The sequence below is a fragment of the Ips typographus genome, linkage group LG14 (assembly GCF_016097725.1).
Source record: "Ips typographus isolate SLU linkage group LG14, UJ_Ityp_2.0, whole genome shotgun sequence".
In the NCBI taxonomy this organism is placed as follows: Eukaryota; Metazoa; Arthropoda; class Insecta; order Coleoptera; family Curculionidae; genus Ips; species Ips typographus.
The window spans coordinates 6989208-7011301 of record NC_138435.1 but is presented as its reverse complement, the minus strand read 5'-3'; the positions used below and the strand labels follow the sequence as shown (position 1 = coordinate 7011301).

At 38.2% G+C, this 22094-nt stretch overlaps 1 protein-coding gene and 1 long non-coding RNA gene across 2 annotated transcripts; one reads left to right on the top strand and one right to left on the bottom strand.

Annotated features, from left to right (window-relative positions):
• Window positions 1-4578: 4578 nt before the first annotated feature.
• On the bottom strand, window positions 4579-5404 carry LOC145737831 (uncharacterized). Its single transcript, XR_014180512.1, has 3 exons — window positions 5143-5404; window positions 5002-5086; window positions 4579-4754 (listed from the first exon to the last, which is right to left on the bottom strand). It is a non-coding gene; the product is annotated as an uncharacterized LOC145737831 (long non-coding RNA).
• Window positions 5405-8391: 2987 nt separating this feature from the next.
• On the top strand, window positions 8392-10349 carry LOC145737509 (uncharacterized). The gene is made up of 3 exons (XM_081992215.1): window positions 8392-9055; window positions 9133-9283; window positions 9452-10349. The coding sequence occupies exons 1-3, from the start codon at window positions 8917-8919 to the stop codon at window positions 9816-9818; spliced, it is 657 nt and encodes a 218-aa protein (XP_081848341.1). The 5' UTR covers window positions 8392-8916; the 3' UTR covers window positions 9819-10349.
• Window positions 10350-22094: the final 11745 nt, after the last annotated feature.

The window sequence follows — 22094 nt, the reverse complement described above, 5'->3', positions numbered from 1 at the left end:
AAGGTCCAAGAATACTGCCCTGTGGTACACCCTTGTTATAAGTGGTCAAATCAGATCTTGCCCCATCCAACTCTACTAACTGCATTCTATCCCTCAAGTAGCTCACCAACCAACCGCACACTGCGCCTTCAAAACCATAAAATCTCAGTTTTGCTGTCAGAAGGTCATGCACTACTGAGTCAAAAGCCTTGCTATAGTCCAACAAGACCAAACAAGACACCTTGGTCTGTAAAAGCAGATACATCTGTGGCTATCTTACATAATGTTGTTGCGGTACTAAACTTAGGCCTAAAACCAGACTGCACAGGAGATAAAATCTGCCGCTTGTCAATAAAAGCACACAATCTATCAGCCACTAATTTTTCGAAAATTTTTGCTAAAATGGGTAACTTATTTATTGGTCGCAGTTCGTTGAGCGATTCAATTTTACTATTTTTAGGCAGGGGTATTATTATTGATGTCTTCCATTGACCAGGAAATTGACCCGTTGTTAGGCATTTATTAAATAATTGAGCCAGAGCTGTTATTATATGATCAAGGCTAAAAAGCAGCATGTCATATGAGATTTTATCTATACCAATGGATTTAGATTTTATTTTTATAAATGCCTGATAGATGTCCAATTCATTAATCTCAGCAAACTCAAACTGCTCAACACCGCCACTGGCAAATCTCTTGGTATTGTTAAAATAATTGAGCATCTCAACATCATACAAAGTATCAGAATGGACAATGTTCCTGAAATGGTCGCTGATAAGATGAACATCTCTCATATGTGATGGAATTTCATAAGATGGCCTGGAGTGCACATTCCAAGCCCGTAGTTTTGACCACATATTTTTAGGATTGTTTTTTATTCTATTAAGTTCATAAGTGAAATAAGCTTTTTTTTCATTTCTTATTGCAATTGCAAGATAATTTTTTAAATCCATATAATAGTCTTTGTCTCCAGGATTCCTGGTAGTAGTGTACTTTTTGTAAGCTTTTTTTTTTTATTTAATTATTTCTTTTAGAGTTTCAGTAATATATGGTTTACTTTTATGATTGGCCATAATGGAAACAAACGGGGCATGTTTGTCAAAAACAAAATTTAGAGTATTATTAAGTGAGTCAATAGCGGTATCAATTGAATCTGATCGGTCAAGCATCTCTTCAAAGTTGATATTTCTAAGGTCGTTATCAAAATCAGTTCTATTAAAATTTTTAAAGCTTCTGTAAGTGATTTTTCTAATAGTTTTTTTATTGGTAGCAACGCAAAGTTTAGTGTAAATTAATCTGTGGTCAGTAAGATTGTACATTTCGACCGTTCCAGAATCAATTACCTCTATGCCTCTGTCTATAAAAATAACATCAATCAAGCTATCACTTTGTCGCGTAATGCGAGTTGGCTCCCTAATAACATGTTTAAGGTTAAATGATTGGGCAATTGAGAGTAGGTATTTCGACTCAACACTGTCGACCAATAAATTTATGTTAAGATCTCCCAATATGAACGTGTAACTATAAGACGCTGAAAACAAAGACAGAAAATTTTCCAGCATTTCAAGATTTCTATAAGACACTGCCGGAGGTTTATAAAAAACTCCGATTAAACATTTTACTCCTGCCACAACCAATTCACACCAAAGTGTCTCTAAGCTATCGCCTGATTCCGTCTGCCGAAACATCTCAATTTCTATCTTCTTACACCTAATTGTTCCTATCACATACAACGCTACACCACCACCCCTAGTAATCCTATCCGTTCTATATAGTTGATAGCCAGGAATGTTTATCAAATAATCAGGAATATCATAAGATAACCATGACTTGTAAGGCTGGTTCCCTCTTGATTCCTTGTAAATTGCCTCTTTTGACTGCATCTTTATCGGCAATTGCTATTGCTTTCTGCCTATATTCAGAAGCGGGCATTCTTTTCAATTTATTCCTAAGTAAAGATCTATCTCGATATTTTACCTGGTCGATCAATTTATATGGGTGGCAAAAGTTGAGTGACGTGCTAAAAACTTTGACAAGTATTTCGTTCTGAACAGTTTTCTTGATTTCGATTTTAAAATTTTTGCACATTCGTTTGTTATTTCGACAATATGCCAAAATAGTGAAAGGTAAATTATTTCTATACAGGGTGTCCCACGACGAAAGACATCGATTGATATTGGAAAAAGTATAAATAGGAGAGTTTTGAAAATTTGGCAGGATACTGATGTGGGCATGCCCAATCTAACTAAAATATTTTCAAGATAGTTGCACTTCCGTTTATACCGGAAGTCGATCACAACTTTCTCATTTTAAATAGAACACCCTATACCAGGTGTCCAAGAGCACCCTGGACATAGGAGATTAACATGGGAAAACGGTTTTGATTTTTTTGCGCCTGTACGGTTCATTTGATGGAAAAACGTTTTAGATAAAAGTTGTAGTGCACATTTTCGGCTATCAACTTGTAATTTTTTCAATACCGTAGATTTGACCATTAAGACGTAAAACGGGTCTAAAATTCGGAAATTTTAAATCTCCCGCCAAGCGGTCGTTAAGGAAAGTTTATATCCGGTCGTGCTACCAACCTTTCAAAATCATAACAAATCGTTGTCAGTCATTCTGTAATCAAAACATTCAAAACAAGTTTATTTAGTAATAATTTTGAGTTACTACCCACATAATGCGAAGAAAATACAATCAAATCGTGATAAAAACACTTTATCACTAGCCACAGCCCAAAAATCTGGTAAGTTGCATTCATAACCTCATTCAATGTCTCTACTAAACTTATTTACTTGGTAGCAAAATTCTTAAAGAAAACACTGGTTTTCCTTGCAAATATTTAATGAGGATGACCGAATCACTTATCTCAAGCCTCTTCATAACACTACCAAACGATTTAAAGTGATGAATACAGTGGACAATGAAGCCAGATCTTTGAATATCTGGTGTACAGGGACAACAACAAAGGGGCCAAATATTTCCTTCAAAAGTGGTGTGATTTAGCTTCAATATGGTTAACCTCATGGACTATCATCAGCGAGGGTTTTCATCAGTGTTGCAACTAAAACTTAAAATGATTCAGTGTTGATATCTGACTTAAATCTCAAAATTTGATGTGAATGTGAAATGTGAATAATCTTAAACTGGCTATAAGACCTCTAAGAAACCCCTTCTAGGAACAGAATATGGACTTACACAGTGAAATTATCAGTCAGGTGACAAAAGTTTTTGTATATGGGTAGGTATTGTCAAAAAAACAACTTTTCAATTGAGCTATCTACATGAGGTGTTCTTTTCTAGGTTTAGGTATTAACATTATAATTGTGTTCTTTTTTCCACACACTCAATTGTTCCAAATAAAACTTTGAACACTGAACGTTTGTATTAATTATTTATTCACAGTTCAAAGTACGGTAGGTAAGGTAGTATACATTTTCTTCAAGTGAAAAGCTTAGGTACAATACGTGGCAAAGAAAAGTGGTCTTACCACATAAACAGTGATTGTTTCACAGATTGAGTGTGAGTGGGTGAACCTTTCACCATACAAGCTATGATAAAAACAACTTTTTCTTACTAACCTAATGTTTGTTTGGATAATAGTGGAGTTCCAAATTAGCAAAGGTAGGTGAAATGTAGTGATTGAAAGTCTCTAAAGAGAAACAATTTGCTTCTAATTTAATACACCATTTCACAGGACATACCTTTACTAATCAAATGTGAACTCGAGTTACACATTACTTGCAAATAAACTATACAAACTAACTAATGGAGCTAATTAAATATCAGTACTTACCTTACCCTGTAGAACTAGGGAAAAAGCATTGACAATCAGTTATAAAAAATGCTTTTTTATTAACATCATACAATATAAAGCCACTTAAACACTATGGTGTGTTGATAACACTACAAAACAGAAGGATACAATAAAACTAGCAGTCACATTGGTCATTAAATTGCATCACTTTTGAGGGAAGTATTTACCCTCTTTTGTGATTCCTGTACAGTAAAGCAACTTATCTTCAAACATCTGCAGGTCTTCCTAGTCCAGTGTTTTTATCACTTTAAATCGTTTGGTGTGTTATGAAGAGGCTTGAGATAGGTGATTCGGTCATCCTCATTAAATATTTGCAAACAAAACCAGTCTTTTCTTAAAGAATTTTGCTACAAAGTAAATAAGTTGAATAGAGACATTGAATGAGGTTATAAACGCAACTTACCAGATTTTTGGGCTGTGGCTACTGATAAAGTGTTTTTATCACGATTTATTTTTATTTTCTTTGCATTATGTTGCAACACGTCAAATAGCAGAGACTTTTAAAAGTTAATATTTGAATTTATTGAAGCATGTAAAACAAAGGAAAATTAATTGAACACAATGAAATAAATACTTTGGTTCTGATGACTAATTCGATTAGCCACCAGTTTTATCCAACTGGTAAAGAAAACTGGAAACCTTCAGATGTCCTGCTAGTTATCAAAACCAAAGTTAATGAAAATAATAAAAAAGCTAAAAAAAAAAGAAACTCTGCAGCAATGATTTAGTGATTATATGACGATAACAACTAATAATAGAGACTTGTGAATTCAAACAACAAATAAAATAATAGCCAATTTATTCAGGCAAATCTGCGGCCACAACACTATAAATCCAGCTAACTTAGGCTAATTCTTACGCAATAAGGTCAACTGCCTAACCGGCGCCCAACTATAAAACGTCGTTGTTGGCGTGACTAAGGGTCGGTTGTTTGGATTGTTAACCCCTAGGTTGGACCCTGTTAGAAAAAAATTGATATACAAACCGCAAATAAAATATATACATCCACAAGAAGGCTGCTTTTGATTAGTACTTAACAAAATAGTTCAAACAAATATGACATAACCACACACACACGCATGGTGTAGACTATAGTAAACAACGTTAATCTGATTAGGAAAAAAAACTATCAATTTGGGCCTCTTGCAATGAATGTAATGATTAGAAATAGTGAAATAGTTAAGTAAAAATTAATAAAGTATTACCTGTTGGATTCAGGGTTAAGATATAGCTAGATAGCTGACCGAGACGTGTAGCTCGCTTTGCTTCGGTTTTTTCCCCTGTCTGTTACTATTTAAAGGAAAGCAAAATCAATAACTAAAATTATCAAGGTAAAATGCACTTACGGATGGAATTTCTAACATCACTAATAGAAACCACAAGTTGGTGAAGAAAATGGCCGTCTGCCTCGAGCCCACTACGCTAACGCACACAAATCAATATCCATCTCGCGATAAATCCCAATGATGATGGCTAATTTTGCGGATAAAAAAAGATTTGGTAGCGACTTGCCAGAGCACTCAATAAATCCGGCCAGCACTTCAGGCTGACACAATGGAAGAGAACTCACCGGATGGCCGGGTCAAAAATTAAGTCTCGGACATATGACAGACCAACGGCCAGATGAAGATCACGACATTGACAATTAAAGTAGAGATGGGCCAAAAATGAACCGTTACAATGTGGGTAGCAACTCAAAATTATTACTAAATAGACTTGTTTTGAATGTTTTGATTACAGAATGACTGACAGCGATTGGTTATGATTTTGAAAGGTTGGTAGCACGACCGGATATAAACTTTCCTTAACGACCGCTTGGCGCGAGATTTACAATTTCCGAATTTTAGATCCGTTTTTCCAATGTCAAAATATCAAATCTACGGTATTGAAAAAATAACAACTTGATAGCCGAAAATGTGCTCTACAACTTTTATGTAACGCGTTTTTCCATTAAATGAACCGTACAGGCGCAAAAAAAATCAAAACCATTTTCCCATGTTAATCTCCTATCTCCAGGGTCTCTTGGACACCTGGTATTTCTGGCCTCCAATAGTGACTATTAGTAGGTATATTTTGGTACCAATCACTTGTCCTTGCATGCCGAAGGGACTTTGAAAATTGAACATAATGAATACGAATACTAAGCATATATTGTTGGTTTTTCTTGGTTTCTGGACAAACTGTCCCGCCTGCCACATTGTCTTTCTGGCCTATAATAGTGACTATTAGTAGGTACATTTTGGTAGCAATCACTTGTCCTTGCATGCCGTAGGGACTTTGAAAATTGAATATAATTAATACTGTTACGGTTTGGGCCTACTATGCTCGATACTTCTGAACGAGCACTCGATTCGGGATGAAATCGATTCGCCGCAATATCTGGCCGGGCGCGTGTTAAAGTAGGCCACAGTAAGGAACCGACACACCTGGAAGCATCTTCAATGTTCGACGCAAATCGCAAAGCGTTTTGCGGTCATTCTAGAACGTGGTTTGCGAATATAAAAGAAGGGGTTTCAGACAGTGGAGTAGTGAATTTGGGAACGCGGTAAAGTTTAAATAGTGGAATAATTGTGGAATTGTAGTAGTGTTTTTTTAGTAGCTGAATTAATTATTGTAGGGAGTATTTTGAAGTGTAAATAAATTTATTAATTGTTGAGTTAAATTGACTTTGTGTAAACCCACGGGAAAACCGTAACAATTGGTGTCAGATGTGCGATTAGACTTTAGTGCGACGTGAATTGGAACTAAACTTCGGGTTAGAGACTTGTCTTCAGAACCGGACTAGAGATTTTCGGAACAGTGGTGTGTTAAATTTATGTTATGCCAATAACAAGACGTCAAAGTGCAAACATGGAGGCCCCACTTGCAGCTATTGTGGAAATGCTTAAACAAAACAAGAAAGAACAAGAAAGGATTCGACAACAAGACAAGGAAGAACAAGAAAGAATTCGACAACAAGAAGAAAGAATTCAACAACAAGACAAGGAAGATCAAGAAAGGATTTGACAACAAGAAGAAAGATTTCGACAACAAGACAAAGAAGAAGAAGAAAGAATTCGAGAGCGGCAAGAAAAGCGTAACGTAGAAATATTGGACGTTCTAGCGGGGACCAAGACAGACATCCAAGTATGTAACCCATAGTCTCAAAAAGATGGAGTATGACGTTCAGGTAAAATTAAATGATGCTCGGGAGGACATTAACAAAAATCAGAAGGATGTTCGGGAGGACATTAATAAAATTCAGATTGATGTTCGGGAGGACATTAATAAAATTCAGAATGATGTTGAGATAAAGCTACGCGACTTAGAGCGGAAAATTGACAGCAGAGGAGCCAGCTCTGCAATGATCACCGGAAACGGATTCAACAAGATCAAGCCTCCCACATACGATGGTCAAACTTCATGGGCAACGTACAACTCCAATTTGAGGCCGCTGCAAATGGATGGAGTCACGAAGAAATGGCTGTAGCACTGGTGGTGGCATTACGAGGACCTGCAGGACCAGCTGTTACAGACTCTGCCTATCGCCCAACAAAGCAACTATGAAGCATTAGTAGCTGCATTAGAGCGACGTTATGGGGATCAGCATAGGAAAGGAGTGTACCAAACCCAATTAAAGGCAAGACAGCAGAAAACTGGTGAAAATCTACAGGAGTTTGAAGCCGAAATTCGTCGCCTTGTGCATCTGGCTTACCCAGCCGTCCCGGATGAATTCCAAGAAGAATTTGTGGCACAGCATTTTGTAGAAGGGATTCGAGATCCGAAGGTAAAGAAAATGCTGAAGATGTTCAAAGGGAGCAACAGCAGCGAATTACTGGTTCGAGCGCTGGAAGTTGAAGCTGCGTGCAATGACTTAAAGCCAAAAGTCAGGGCCGTGACTATTCAAGAGGAGAGAGAACCGCCAGCCGATCATGTTGCTACATCAATAAATGAAATTAAATCAATGGTCGGCCAATTACTGCAACAAATGGCAGCATCAGCAAATGGTCAGTCCACACAGTTAGAACGGTCACGCCCGATTACTAGAGTGGAGTGTTATCGATGTGGACGTACGGGACACATTAAACGAGATTGTCGAGTAAGGATACCGTCTCGCTGTCCAACGCGGGACGTACAACCATCCAGAAGGGACCAAGAAAACTCCCACTAGTCAACATTACGGGGCGAAAGTTGACTAGCGAAGACAAAGCCCCCAGAATAATCTCCATCAGAAGCCTGGGTAGATCAATGGGAAGCCTGAACGTAGATGGAAAGGTGGATGCGATGAACGTTACTTTTACTTTGGACACCGGTGCGGCAGTATCTTTGATCCGGTCAAACCTTGTGGATAACAGTCAAATTAAGCCTTTACGAAGAAGTATTCTCCTGCGCACTGTGACTGGAGAATCGGCTAAAGTTTTAGGAGAAATAACAGTAAAGATTTGCCTTGGGAGGATTACATTTTACCACACAGTGCTAGTAGCAGATATTGAAGATGAATTTATTCTGGGAATGGACCTGATTCTTCAACTTGGATTTTCTTTTGATCCCGAGAAAAAATATCCTAAAGTTTGGAGGTGAAGAATTCATCCTCTCAACCAATCACCGCTATGAGTCACCCATTAATGTTTTAGTTTTGGCATCTCAGACAGTAAAAATAAGCGGCAATTCCGAGCAAATAATCATTGGACAATTGGAGCAGAATTCTGGGAGCTGTGTTGGACTTGTACGAAACCCGGACCGACCAGGAAGATGCCTCATTGGGAAATCACTTGTAAATGGAGGAAGTGAAGTCCCAATAACAGTTAAGGCGGATTCACGTTCGTACTTGTCATTGTCGTAAAAAGTCGCACACGTAAAAAGTTAAATTGCATGTAGTTATATGAGGCAGTTTTCAGTAGTGCGTGGAACGGCGCAACATAGAAGTTCGTAATACGGCGTACTTCTACGTGACGTAAAAGTATGTACGATTTCAACTTTTGACGTAGAAATCGGTACGTTTCTACTCTTGATCCGACAGATTGACAGACATGAAGTTGACAGTCGACTGACAACTGGATTCGCCGGGAAATTATTTGAAATATTTTTGTTGTTTGTGTCTTTAACAATTTAGAATTCGTGCCTTTTTGAATCGTTTTAATATGGTTCTAAACGAATTCACACTAATTGAAGTGGTCCATGCTAATCCCGTAATATGGGACTCAAATTCCATCCAGTTTAGAGACAAAAAATTGAAGCAACAGGCCTGGAATTCTGTTGCTGTTGAGGTTGGGGACACAGGTAAGTGTTGGGTTGGAACTGAACTTCCTTTTTCTAAAGAAAACTATTAGTTTTTATTACTTCCTTTAATATTGCAGTAGAAAATTGCATGTCAACATGGAAAAAGCTCCGGGAAAGGTACACTAGAACTAAAAGGCAAATGCCACTCTCTGGTTCAGAAGGTGATAGGAGAGAATGGGACAAAGCAAGACTGATGCAGTTTTTAGACCGAGTGATTATATGCAGAAAGTGAGTATGAATTTTTCATACTTCTATGGGCCATATAATTCCCACATGTTTAATTTTTTTGTTGTTGCAACCTGTGAAAGTTGATTATCATATATTTCCTAAATTTTATGAGCAAATTGAGTGGTATGAATTATGAGAAATCCATAAATATAGCTATTTTTTTTTCAGAACAGCAAGCAATGCAACTGCAACACAAGAAACATTGCAGGAAGCTATAACCCTAAGTCAGTGTGAAGAAGTTCCTGGTTCACTGCAACCAGCAATCATGGAAACTTATGATTTTGAAGAATCTTCCCAGCTTTTAAATTTGCAAGGAACAACAGAAAATTTTTCATCACGATTTCCATTCTCTCCAGAAACATCACAAATTATAATCCCTGGACCTAGTGTTTCTACTATTAATGCAGAAATCAAGACTGTCCTATTAATGCAGAAATCACACAAAACTCCCTTCCAACACCATCAACTCATAAAGCACACTCAAGACCAAAGAAACGAAAACGGGAAGACGACAATGAAGTTGGAAAATGTTTGATAAATGCAATCAACAAAATAACTGAACAGGATGAAGTAGGTTCCTTAGTTACAACTTTTGTAAAATATACATCAGTGCAAATCACTCAATTATTAACAAACAAACCTAACTCAGTTCAGCGGAGAATCAGGTTTCGTATCAACAATTTTTTAGAAGAATTGTTGGATGAATTTAGTGAAGACTAATTACTTTAAGGCTGAGTTGTACAATCAGGGTTTAAAGACGGGTTTAGTTAAACTCGACTGGTACTTGAACCTGCCTATAAGAAGAATATTGCTGTCACAAACCAAATTAATTTGACAGCTATGCTATTCTTATGGGCCGGTTCAAATACCAGTCAAGTTCAGCTGAACCCATCTTTGAACATGGATTGTACAACTCAGCCTAAAAGTTACTTATGTGCAATATGATATTTTGTTTTATCATTCCAATAACTTTCGTAACTGCATTTTCTGTTGTTTTATTTGAAAAAAAAAATTAATACTTGTATTTGTCTTATTAATTAGGTAAATAAAAAAAATGCTAGAGAAATTTTTGTAATAAATTATTCCACTGAGTCCACTGATCTACACCATTTTATACACTTTTTAAATCTCCTGGGCATTCTTCTGAACTGATTTCTGAAGTCTGCCAAGGCACTTTACCTACTTCTGAATTAAACTATTTGCAGAGTTCATCTCGCACTGCCATTGATTGCCGTGAAAAATTGCGTGATCCTTGTGGTGTAATGTTAGCTAATGTAAGTCCTTCCTTACGCCAGCGTCCAGGTGTTACCTGTCAGTAATAGCAGGCATAAAGAATAACCCATTTAGTACATAACCAACCTCTCCATAATTATTTTCAATATCAGCTGTATATCTGATAAATGGATCATCTTGACGCAGAGTTCTCAAAAAATTATGAAGAACTGTGGTGGCTTTCACTATAGCATCTACTGTTTTGGGATGTCCTATTATTGGTCTACGTAGAATTCGCCACCGAGAAGCTAATATCCCAAAAGAGTTTTCAATGGTACGGCGAGCTCTGCTAAGGCGATAATTAAAAACCAACTGTTCTTTAGTTGCATTTTTTCTAGGGTAAGGGCGCATGATATTTTTCCGTAGAGGAAAAGCTTCATCAGCAACAAAAAAGTGGGGTAAGGGCTTATTACTTGATGGCAAGTTTTTGCTATCTGGGGTGTCAATTTTGATATTTAATATGGCTGCCCCAAAGTCTGAATTTTTAAAAACTCCACTATCTCCACACATTCCTGAAACGGTAATATAATGTACAATACTTAGAGCCACAGAAAAGAGAGCTGAAAGTACTTTACCCTGGGCACCAATGTCTACAAATGTAAATTTGTAATCAGCATCACATATAGCCATTAAAATAATACTATAAAAATGTTTGTAATTATAAAATTTGGACCCCGATTTGTAAGGGCATTGAATTGCTATATGTTTGCCATCTATTGCACCTAGGCAATTGGGCATATTCCATCTATAAAATTATAGTGTTACACTACAGACTTCATCAGGAATACTTCTTGTAAATCAACCTTTCCAGAAAATCTTCTGATATTTCCTTCCACTTTTCTTTGGTTGGAAGTTTTAGATATTGTGGATGAAGAACATCCCATAAAACATTGCAAGTTTCTCGAATTATTTTACAAACCGTTGAACGCCCTCTGAGATAAGATCTTGCTACTTCACACATTTGACTTCCTTGAGATAGATAACTATTAAAGAAAAGGTAGAAGCATAATACAGTAAAATACTTTATAAAGACATCTACTAAATAGCTATTATTAGATAGGTAAATAAATCAATATCACAAATCACAATATCTACCTTAAGGTAATTGCTACTCGTTCTTCAACTGTTATTGTGTTTATATTACTTCTTTTGGTCAATCTTTTTCTTACCAAAGAAACCAAAAATTCAAACTCTTCAGGGTATAGGCGTGTGTATTTATAAAATTCCTCTGGGTCTTGCATCTTAATAATGCGAAATGTATGCAGAAATCGTCCAGATTTCTTCACAAATGTGTTGACTGGTCGGACCAACCACCTTTTTTTATTTCTTTTTTTTTCCCAATTTGTTTTATGGAAAGCAGTCCGAAATAATAGCTTGCGGCTGTCAGAAGAAGCAGTCTCACTACTTTTGTCATCAGGAACAGCAAAAACGATCAAATTATCACTAAATTAAATTTTTAAATTGTTTGAATGTTTGTTGGTTGGTATAAATGTTATAATGGGTTTATTAATTATTTGAAGTTTTAAATGTCAATTTGATTGACTTTTGACTTTCTTAATAACTTTTAATAACTTCTAAGCATATCTACGTTAAAGTAGCATACGACTTTTTACAACAGAGAAGTTTCAAGTGTGAACGTGAATCCGCCTTTACAAACATTTTTCCAGACGACGTCAAATCAACAAAGGCGAAATTATTGCGGTATTTGAGCCTGTAGTCAAAGTAACCAATTGCGATGGGTTACCACAACAGGACACCGGACAACAGGACAGTTGGGGGAAAACAAGCTCTTAAATGAAATTGAAAAGACCTGGAAACATCTGTCAACACCACAACTGAAGAAGGCTCGGAAACTGATTTTGGACCAGGCTAGCATATTTAACACCGAACAATATGGGAAAAACTACCATTGTAAAACACCGAATTAACACCGGCAATGCACAACCGATTCGACAACCACCTAGGAGACTGCCAATAACCAAACAACAGGAAGTGCAGGAATTAGTGGACAGGATGCTTGACGACGGAGTTATAGAAGAATCCTGCAGCCCTTGGTCATCACCTGTTGTTCTGGTCACTAAGAAAGATGGATCAAGCAGATTTTGTGTAGATTACCGAAAACTGAATGACGTGACCAAAAAGGACAGCTATCCACTTCCCCGTATCGACGACACACTGACGACTTTGGCAGGATCCTGTTGGTTTTCTACTTTAGATTAGTTTAAATTCGTTACTAATTTCCACTGAACGGGTGGACCTGTGCACCGTGGATTATTGTAAATACGCTTCTGTGTGCGGTTTGACGAAATTGTGGAAGGGGTAAGCCTCGAGCAACGTACCGATCGGAACTGTGGCGCTCCTGTGTTGTGCGGCGGCGGCCCCCATCACCGACGCGTCATTGTAGTGGGGGCCCGGCGATTAGTATAAATGAAGCTCCGTGGCACTAAGCCGGCAGTCTTGCACCGCCTTCGTAAGACTCTCTCCGATATACCGAACCGAACCGTTCCGTCCGTCCGTAACCGTAAGTACCGTGGCTTGGTGGCGTAGCGTCGCCGGGCTTGCTCGTCATGTAGGCGCATGTCGCATGATGCCCCTTTTCCCTGTGTTCTGGCGTATGGTCGAACACATCCGTTCCCCTCCTGTTCCCCCTGTTGGCGTAGGGTCGCAGGGATACCTGGTCGTGCAGGCGCATGTCGCACGACGCTCCTTTACCCTGTGTTCTGGCGCATGGTCGAACACATCCGCTCCCCTCCTGTTCCCCTGTTGGCGTAGGGTCGCAGGGATACCTGGTCGTGCAGGCGCATGTCGCACGACGCTCCTTTACCCTGTGTTCTGGCGCATGGTCGAACACATCCGCTCCCCTCCTGTTCCCCTGTTGGCGTAGGGTCGCAGGGTTACCTGGTCATGTTGGCGTAGTTCGCATGACATATTTTCCCCCACCGTGACACGTTTTGGCGTATGGTCGAACGTGGTCCTGTCCCGAACCGAGTATGGCGTAGTGTCGTGCAGACGTTCGTCCTGTTCTTTCTTAAGGTAGTTCTCACCAAAGCGAGACGGCCGCCGAACATTGCCGCGTTAGTTTTAGGCACCGTAGGTTAAGCATGCGCTCGCTAGGATAAGACCGGGAGTTTAAGGTTTAGGGGTACTTTTTAAGTTTCTTGCACCGTGCGGAGTTTTAGATTTGTTTTAAGTTTCACCGTATGGTAACTTTCCCGAATAAAGAGAGTTGTTTTGTTACCAGTTTGTTTTACTCATCCTTGCGGAGCTCACAAACCCAGTAACTTCGTTCTCCACTGTTTAAAAGCCGCCCGAAGGCAATCGTATTCCTACTGGCACGTAACGACTCAGTAGGTGGCGCCCGAGTTTAGAGCCGGTAAATAGAAGGATTTTAAAAACGCGTCACAGCATTGAGGAGCAAGATAAGGAGAAGACTTCTTTTTCTGTTGGAAATGGGCTGTACCAATTCAATGTGATGCCCTTCGGACTTTGTAATGCTCCTGCTACGTTTGAAAGACTAATGGAAATTGTGCTTCGTGGCCTTAACTGGAAGACTTGCTTGGTTTATCTGGACGATATCATGGTGATGGGAAAAACTTTTGAAGAACATCTGAACAACTTGCAAGAAGTATTTGCTAGAATAGGTGGTGCCCATCTTCGATTGAACGCCAAAAAGTGTTGGTTCTTCCAAAAGCAAGTCGAATTTCTTGGGCATGTGGTGTCGGTCGACGGAATTCAGACGGACAAGAAGATCCAAGCAATTAGAGAATGGCCAGTACCAAAGGATAAACACGAACTCAGAAGCTTTCTAGGACTTGCCACCTACTACAGACGGTTTGTGAAAGGATTTGCCAACATCGCAGCTCCGCTACATCAACTTACTGAGGACAAAACACCCTACTGTTGGAATACCCAATGTGATCAGGCGTTCAGAAGGTTAAAGGCATCACTGCTCCAGTCCCATCCTCAGTTATCCACAACCAAAAGGAAAGTTCATTTTAGACACAGATGGGAGTAATTCTGGTATTGGAGCTGTATTGTCTCAAATCCAAAACGGAGAAGAACATGTCATAGAATACTTCAGTAGGAAACTTACCAAAGCAGAACGGAACTACTGTGTAACGAGAAAAGAGCTACTGGCAATAGTAAAATCAGTCGATCACTTTCACAAGTACTTGTACGGACAGGAATTTTTGATAAGGACTGACCATGCGGCACTTAAGTGGCTCCTCGGAATGAAACAACCCGAAGGGCAAGTAGCAAGATGGCTTGAAAAACTCCAGCAGTATAATTTCAACATCAAGCATCGACCCGGAAAGCTGCATAATAACGCAGATGCTCTATCAAGAAGACCTTGCGCCGAAGAATGCAAACATTGCCAGAAAGCGGAACCACGTGAAGGAGTTTTGTCCATCAGAATGGTTCAGCTGAAGACCGATGATGAATGGAGTCCCGATGAGATTAGGAAGGATCAACTAGAAGACAGCGACATAGACCCATTGTTGTTGAGAAAGGAACAAAGCGAGCCAAGACCAACATGGCAAGAAATCTCTAGCAAAGGCCTGACGTTCAAAGCTGACGTTGGGCTAAGTGGGACTCTCTTGTGGTTGAAGGCGGCTTGCTAAAAAGAGCTTGGGAGAGTGCCGATGGAAAAGAGATAAGGAAGCAGCTGGTAGTTCCCAGAGGAAGGGTCGACAACGTACTGGAGAAAATGCACAATGGAAAGTCTGGTGCTCATTTGGGAGTAAATAAGACTTTCGACAAAATCCGGCAACGCTTTTACTGGATGAACTACTGCCAAGACGTTATCATGGTGTCGACAATGTTCCATTTGTGCAGCTAGCCACGGACCACAGACGAGATCCCGGGGACCTATGAAGCAGTACAACGTAGGATTGCCGTTCGAACGTTTAGCCATAGACGTTGCTGGGCCTTTTCCTGAGACCAACAGAGGCAACAAGTACATTCTTGTTGCCATGGATTACTTTAGCAAATGGCCTGAGGTGTTTGCGATTCCAAATCAAGAAGCCAGCACAGTCGCTGATATTCTCGTCGAAAATGTCTTCAGTAGATTTGGTGTGCCATTGGAGTTACACTCTGATCAGGGACGAAACTTTGAGTCCAAGCTCTTTCCGGGGCTCTGTGACCTGCTAGGCATTAGGAAGATCCGAACAACGCCGCTTCATCCTCAGTCGGATCGAATGGTCGAGAGATTTAATAAGACCATAGAGCAACATCTCTCAAAGGTTGTTGATCAGCATCAGAAAGATTGGGACCAGCATATTCCGCTCTTCTTAATGGCTTATAGAGCAGCAGTCCACAACTCAACGGGATAGTCACCATCTAAAGTTCTGTTTGGTCGAGAACTTCGACTTCCATGTGATGTGGTGTTCGGATCTCCAACAGGCCAAAGCACGAACATTGAGAACTACGTTGACGAGTTGCAAGACAGATTACTGAACATCCATGATCTGGTCAGGGAAAGTTTGAATCTAGCTAGCGACAAGATGAAAGCTCGTTATGATCTGAGGGCCAATTCGGGAGGGTTCCAGAAGGATGATAAAGTTTGGTTGTTCAACCCTCAAAGGAAGTAAGGCAAATCACCGAAATTAACACCTATTTGGGAGGGACCTTACAATGTGGTAAAAAGGCTAAACGACGTCGTGTACAGAGTCCAACGCAGCCCCAGAGGCAAGATGAAAATTGTCCATCTGGACAGACTCAAGAAATACCAGGGATTAGATGAAGCGGATCGGGAAGATCAGCTTTAAGAGGGGGGCAGTGTTACGGTTTGGGCCTACTATGCTCGATACTTCTGAACGAGCACTCGATTCGGGATGAAACCGATGCGCCGCAATATCTGGCCGGGGGCGTGTTAAAGTAGGCCACAGTTAGGAAGCGCCACACCTGGAAGAATCTTTGATATTCGAGGCAAATCGCGAAGCGTTTTGCGGTCATTCTAGAACGTGGTTTGCGAATATAAAAGAAGCGGTTTCAGACGGCGGGAGTAGTGAATTTGGGAACGCGGTAAAGTTTAAATGGTGGAATAATTGTGGAATTGTAGTAGTGTTTTTAGTAGCTGAATTAATTATTGTACGGAGTGTTTTGAAGTGTACATTAATTTATTAATTGTTGAGTTAAATTGACTTTGTGTAAACCCACGGGAAAATCGTAACAATAGTTTATTAAGGTTAGGTAACTTGTTTACGCAAAGCAATCCGCCGGGTGACGTCACAGTGGATGCTCGGGGGCACAATATGCACTATAACCCAAAGGATTACTGGCGTTCGCTGTGGTTTTGGATAATACTATTTGATTCTCTATCTACATTAGATAGATAAATAGGCTTTATTGTCCAAAACTAATAAGCTTTATCGACAAAGCGGCTAGCAAAATACATATATTAGACATATCATACATTTAAAAACCAATAGCATACCTACATTATAAATATATAAAGCAGAAAAAGAACATATTTATACTGATTGAAACAAAGCCACAATAATACTTTAAACAAATATAGCCCTACATAGGTCCCTCACATTTTGTTTATTTCCAGGATATGATGCCTTTTCGATATAAGAAAAATACGGATCGCGTAGCAGTTCCATACCACATTATAAATACAGCCGTAGAAGAAGTAAAAGCAGGAGCCAAAAATCTTACCCACAGCAAAGAAATATGGAATTGCACGGTCATCTCTTGAAAGTTACTTAAAATTAGAACAACCTCTAAAGAATCCAGCCAATAAATATATTACTCGTCAGATCTTCACTAATAGTGAAGAAAATCTTCTTGGAGATTACTTAATCAGATGCTCACAGTTACATTATGGGTTTTTACAAGAAAACGTGCATTTGATTGTGCAGTTGCCTTAGGCAAACGTGTTCCTGAAAATTGGAGCTTACATAAATATGCTTCGAAAGACTGGATGAGGGGTTTTATGGAGAGAAACAAGAATTTGTCGTTACGTACTCCTGAGGCTACCAGCTTATCACGTGCTACCAGTTTTAATCGTAACAATGTAGGTGAATTTTTTGCTAACTACAAAAATGTGTTGGACCGATACAAATTTGGACCAGAGGCTATTTATAACGTTGATGAAACTGGCTTAACCACCGTTCAATCCACGCAGAAAGTATTAGCGACGAAAAGATGCAAGCAAGTTGGACAAATGACTTCTGCCGAGAGGGGCACTTTGGTCACATTGTGCTGTACAATAAATGCACTTGGAAATTCTATACCTTCTTTTTACGTCTTTCCTCGTGTAAACTTCAAGCAGTACATGGTAAGCGGCGCTCCAGTGGGATCTGATGGGACAGCCTACCCATCTGGCTGGATGACTGCTCAAAATTTAGTTTTGTACCTCAAACATTTTATCAAATTTGTTAAATCATCGAAGGAATCACCTGTTTTGGTGGTGCTTGACAATCATGAAAGCCATATTTCTGTAGAGGCTTTAAATATATGCAAGGACAATGGGATAGTGATGGTAATGTTTCCTCCACATTGTAGGCACAAGCTCCAGCCATTGGATTTAATCGTTTTCGGACCACTAAAGCGATTTTATAATATTGCTTTAACAGATTGGCTTTCGATGAATCCTGGAAAAACGTGCACGCTAAGCTGTCAGCTTTGCCATTTAATCAAGCATTTACTCCAAAAAATATACAGCACGGTTTTAAGAAAAGTGGAATTTGGCCTTTTAACTCAGAAATTTTCACTGACGAAGATATTTCATGTTCATATGTCACAGACAGACCTCCAGAAATTGAAGATCAAAATGAGCAAGTCTCCCTACCAACGAATTATCCATGTGTTCATGAGCCGCCAAACAATGTTTCCAATGAAGAGATAAATAAATCATCAGCTTCTGCTGTCCTAAATACTACACAAGAAATTGTAATGAAAACACTTAGTACTGCGTTAAGTCCAGAAATTGTGAGACCTTTTCCAAAAGCACCACCACGGAAAGGCGTTGCAGCCAAACGGAAGAAAGCAAAATCTAGGATTATGACAGGTACACCGGAAAAACTTTTAATAGAAGAACAGGCTGCAGCAAAGAAGCGTAAAGTTGCAAAAGCTAAAATACCAAAGTTATCAAAGGAACTCTGTATAACCACTGTTAGGAAGGAAAATAAAAGAAGAATAAGTTCCAGTTCTAGTGAAAGTACACATGAATTTATATTGTCAGGATCCTCATCAGAATGGAATGAACCTGAAGGCAGTGAAGCCGAACCCGACGAAGACGACGTCATAATCCCAGATCGTAACTTTCAAGTAGGTGATCATGTCCTGGTAGTGTATCCAACTAAAAAAACAAGACTGCATTACGTTGGGGTAATCGAAGAAATTGATGACTGTGAATATATATATACAATAAATTTTATGAGACTAACAAAAATTAGATACACATTTTGCTATCCTGATGTGAAAGATGTTTCAACAGTGAGTAAGTGTGATATTGTCAAGAATGGAAAATCCATTAATTCAAAAGATGGACTTATTGACTTAAAAACATAAGAATATTCGTGGATTGCGAAATATTAAGCGCACGAGGCAAGGTCGCACCAAGATGCACCGAGTGCATTATATCGGTGATGAGTCAACACCACCTGCTTTGCAGGAATATGAAAAATAGGCGACGAACAATAACAAACTACGTCAGCCGATCAATCGGGTATAAAACACGCCGATTTCAGCAGTATAAAGAGAGTGTGAACCAATCGACAGTAGTGCGACCAGCTGAACCAGGAAGTCGAGATGTCGACTCTCCTCGGTCAAGAAGATCAAGTTAAGTAGTCCATTCTCCAGAACTGTTCCAACACGAAAGTAACTAAGCCAGCCGCCAGAAAATGCTAAGTCCTTAGCTTATGAATCTATGTAAGTACAATTGTTAAATTGTCAACTTTTAGTGTGTTTATGACCGTATTGTGCAGACCCATTTGAGTATACCGTATTTAATAGATTTGAAGATTTCATTTAGAAGTGTTTAATAGAAAACTCAGTGTTTGATTCCATCCTTAAAACTGAGATCCCGGCAAGACGTTTAACGTCGTGAGTCAGTTTAATTAATGAATCCGAAAGGGCTCATAAATTAAACGTGACATTTGGTGGATGCGCCGGTCTGTTTTGGGATGGATGAAAAACAATAGTTGAGTTTTTATTTTTATTTTATTTTTTGGGGTATGATACAGATTCAGGAAAATAATGTGTGTAAATGTGTGTCTAACACTGTGAAAAAAATGCTAAGTTTCAGTTCGATTTTCCTATTCAATCGAAAATGTTACATCCTAATTTACAGACAAGTAACATAAATGAAATCGATGTTTAAATCAACTCGTAAAACTTCACACCAAAATAGAGATACAGCTGACCAAGTTGAATTAAAAAATGTAACATTCCCAGTATACGAACTTTATGGATTACAATACTAAAAGCAAAATTTATGCTTTTAGCATTTCTGTTTGGTAGTATTTGTGTAAAAGTTAAGCTGAAAAATCAAATATTTTGAGGGAAAAAAAATGAATTTTACATACTGCAGCATGCTATTAAATTAATTTTTACATGTCTTCTAAATCGGAAGTTAAAAATTAAATCCACACTGTAAATATAAAACGATAACAACAAAAAATGTTCCAATAAAACTTCTAATTGTCGACAAATAGTTTTTTACTTATTATGTGTAGTACCCGCTTTAAATAAAAGCAAGCAAGCAGGATAGCGATATGTTTCCACCGTTGAAAACGAACAGTACATAATAAACCGAAGGTTATTATTTAGTTGCTTGCAAAAATCGCGACATTAGTGGAAAAGGAAGCAGATTACTTAGTTCTGTTTTACGCCGCGTGCCGGTGTGATCGACTTGCTTTATTGCACTCGTCTTGTCGATAAAGAAACTGCTGATTAATGAATTTTAATGTTTTTTTTTTCTTCTAAATGCACATGATAATTTACCTACATGGAATAACAAGTCGAAATATTGTATTGGCTAAGAATAATTAAATTTGATTTTACTATGGAAACAATGACAACTGATTTAAAAAGTGACTCAAGTTTTTTTTTTCTAATACGAATGGTAAATGATACATTTGTAATAAAGTATTTTTGAAGTGATATTTAACACATTCAACACACATACTACTCGAATGAGACGATCAGACCCACACATCATGATAATGTGACTTTATTTTTAATTTATTTCAGCTAAATTTTATTATGTTAAATAATTAAGGTGAAAAACGCTGGCTGAGCGTAATACCTTATTATGTAAGTGGCATATAGAGTTTGTTTGTTTAACCGACCCATTGTAATGAGTTTTATGAGTACAAAAGTTTCAACTTACATGCAGTTGAACTATTTTTGGTGCATCTGTACGAAGATGTCCAGCTCAGGATTCATAATTAAATGAAATAAATATTGAATTGCCAATGAAAAAATATTGGTATCTTTTATAAAGGAGTAATTTAAATACTCAAGAATTCAACAGAAAAAACAGTATAATTCAATGTTGGTAGGAGTATTAGCTCTCAAAGTAGTTGTTTCTGATTTTTCCCTTCTCAGTTGAGAAGTTTCTGATACAGAAAGGTCTGTACATGTTGAGAAATATTTGTTTTAGTGCCACACAGCAATACTGTTTGCTGTTATCGATGTTAGGGCGGTGCATGAATTTTTCTTAAGGAACAAACCAAAAATACTCGTTAAATGCGAAATTAGTAGCAGGCTGAAATGATTGTGTGTATGCTAAACCATATACATACGTTTATTAGGTTTTGAAAATTGGGTCTTTGAAGCAAATTGATACTAGACTTCTTTAAACTCGGATATAAAAAGGTCCATATAAAGTAGCTAAATTTGTCAATATTTTCAGGCAACGGAGATTCCTATTCCTGACAGCAACCGGTTATACGTTATACTGGAAATTTGCGTATTAGTTGCTTTAATCGTTTACCTTAATTCCGTTTATAGCATCGTCTCATTACGAGGTACAATAAGTTGTACTAATTTCTAGCAGACTGACTACGACTACTTTTTGAAACAAACATTGAATTGCTGAACAATTCAGAGTTACAAGCCCGATAAAGTCAAAATGCTCATAATTAAGTTATAAGAATGATTTACTTTTACTTGCTTAAATGAAATATCCTACAGTAGGATATATTTTGTATTTTGTGCACATGAAAAAATGCGATATATAGGTACGTAACCTAACCAATTGATTAGATTATTCTTTTCTTATGCCGCCGGCAGATGGTGATCACTTTGTTATTTAAGTCATCGTGGTAACGACGCGTCTAAAAAACTGCGTATGGATAAATATCATTGTAATTTCATTTTGACATGCAAATTTTTAGCATATGAGAATAATTAAGAAAAATGGCCATTGTTATTATAAAAGTTAAGAAGTGTACACTTGAGTTTTATATCGTGATTTTTCATTGTATGAGTAAATCGATTGATTGAAGACTTTATTAAACAAAACTGGGCTAAATAGTAAATACTTATTAAACATTGACAATTATAGACTGTATTGCACGGTCAA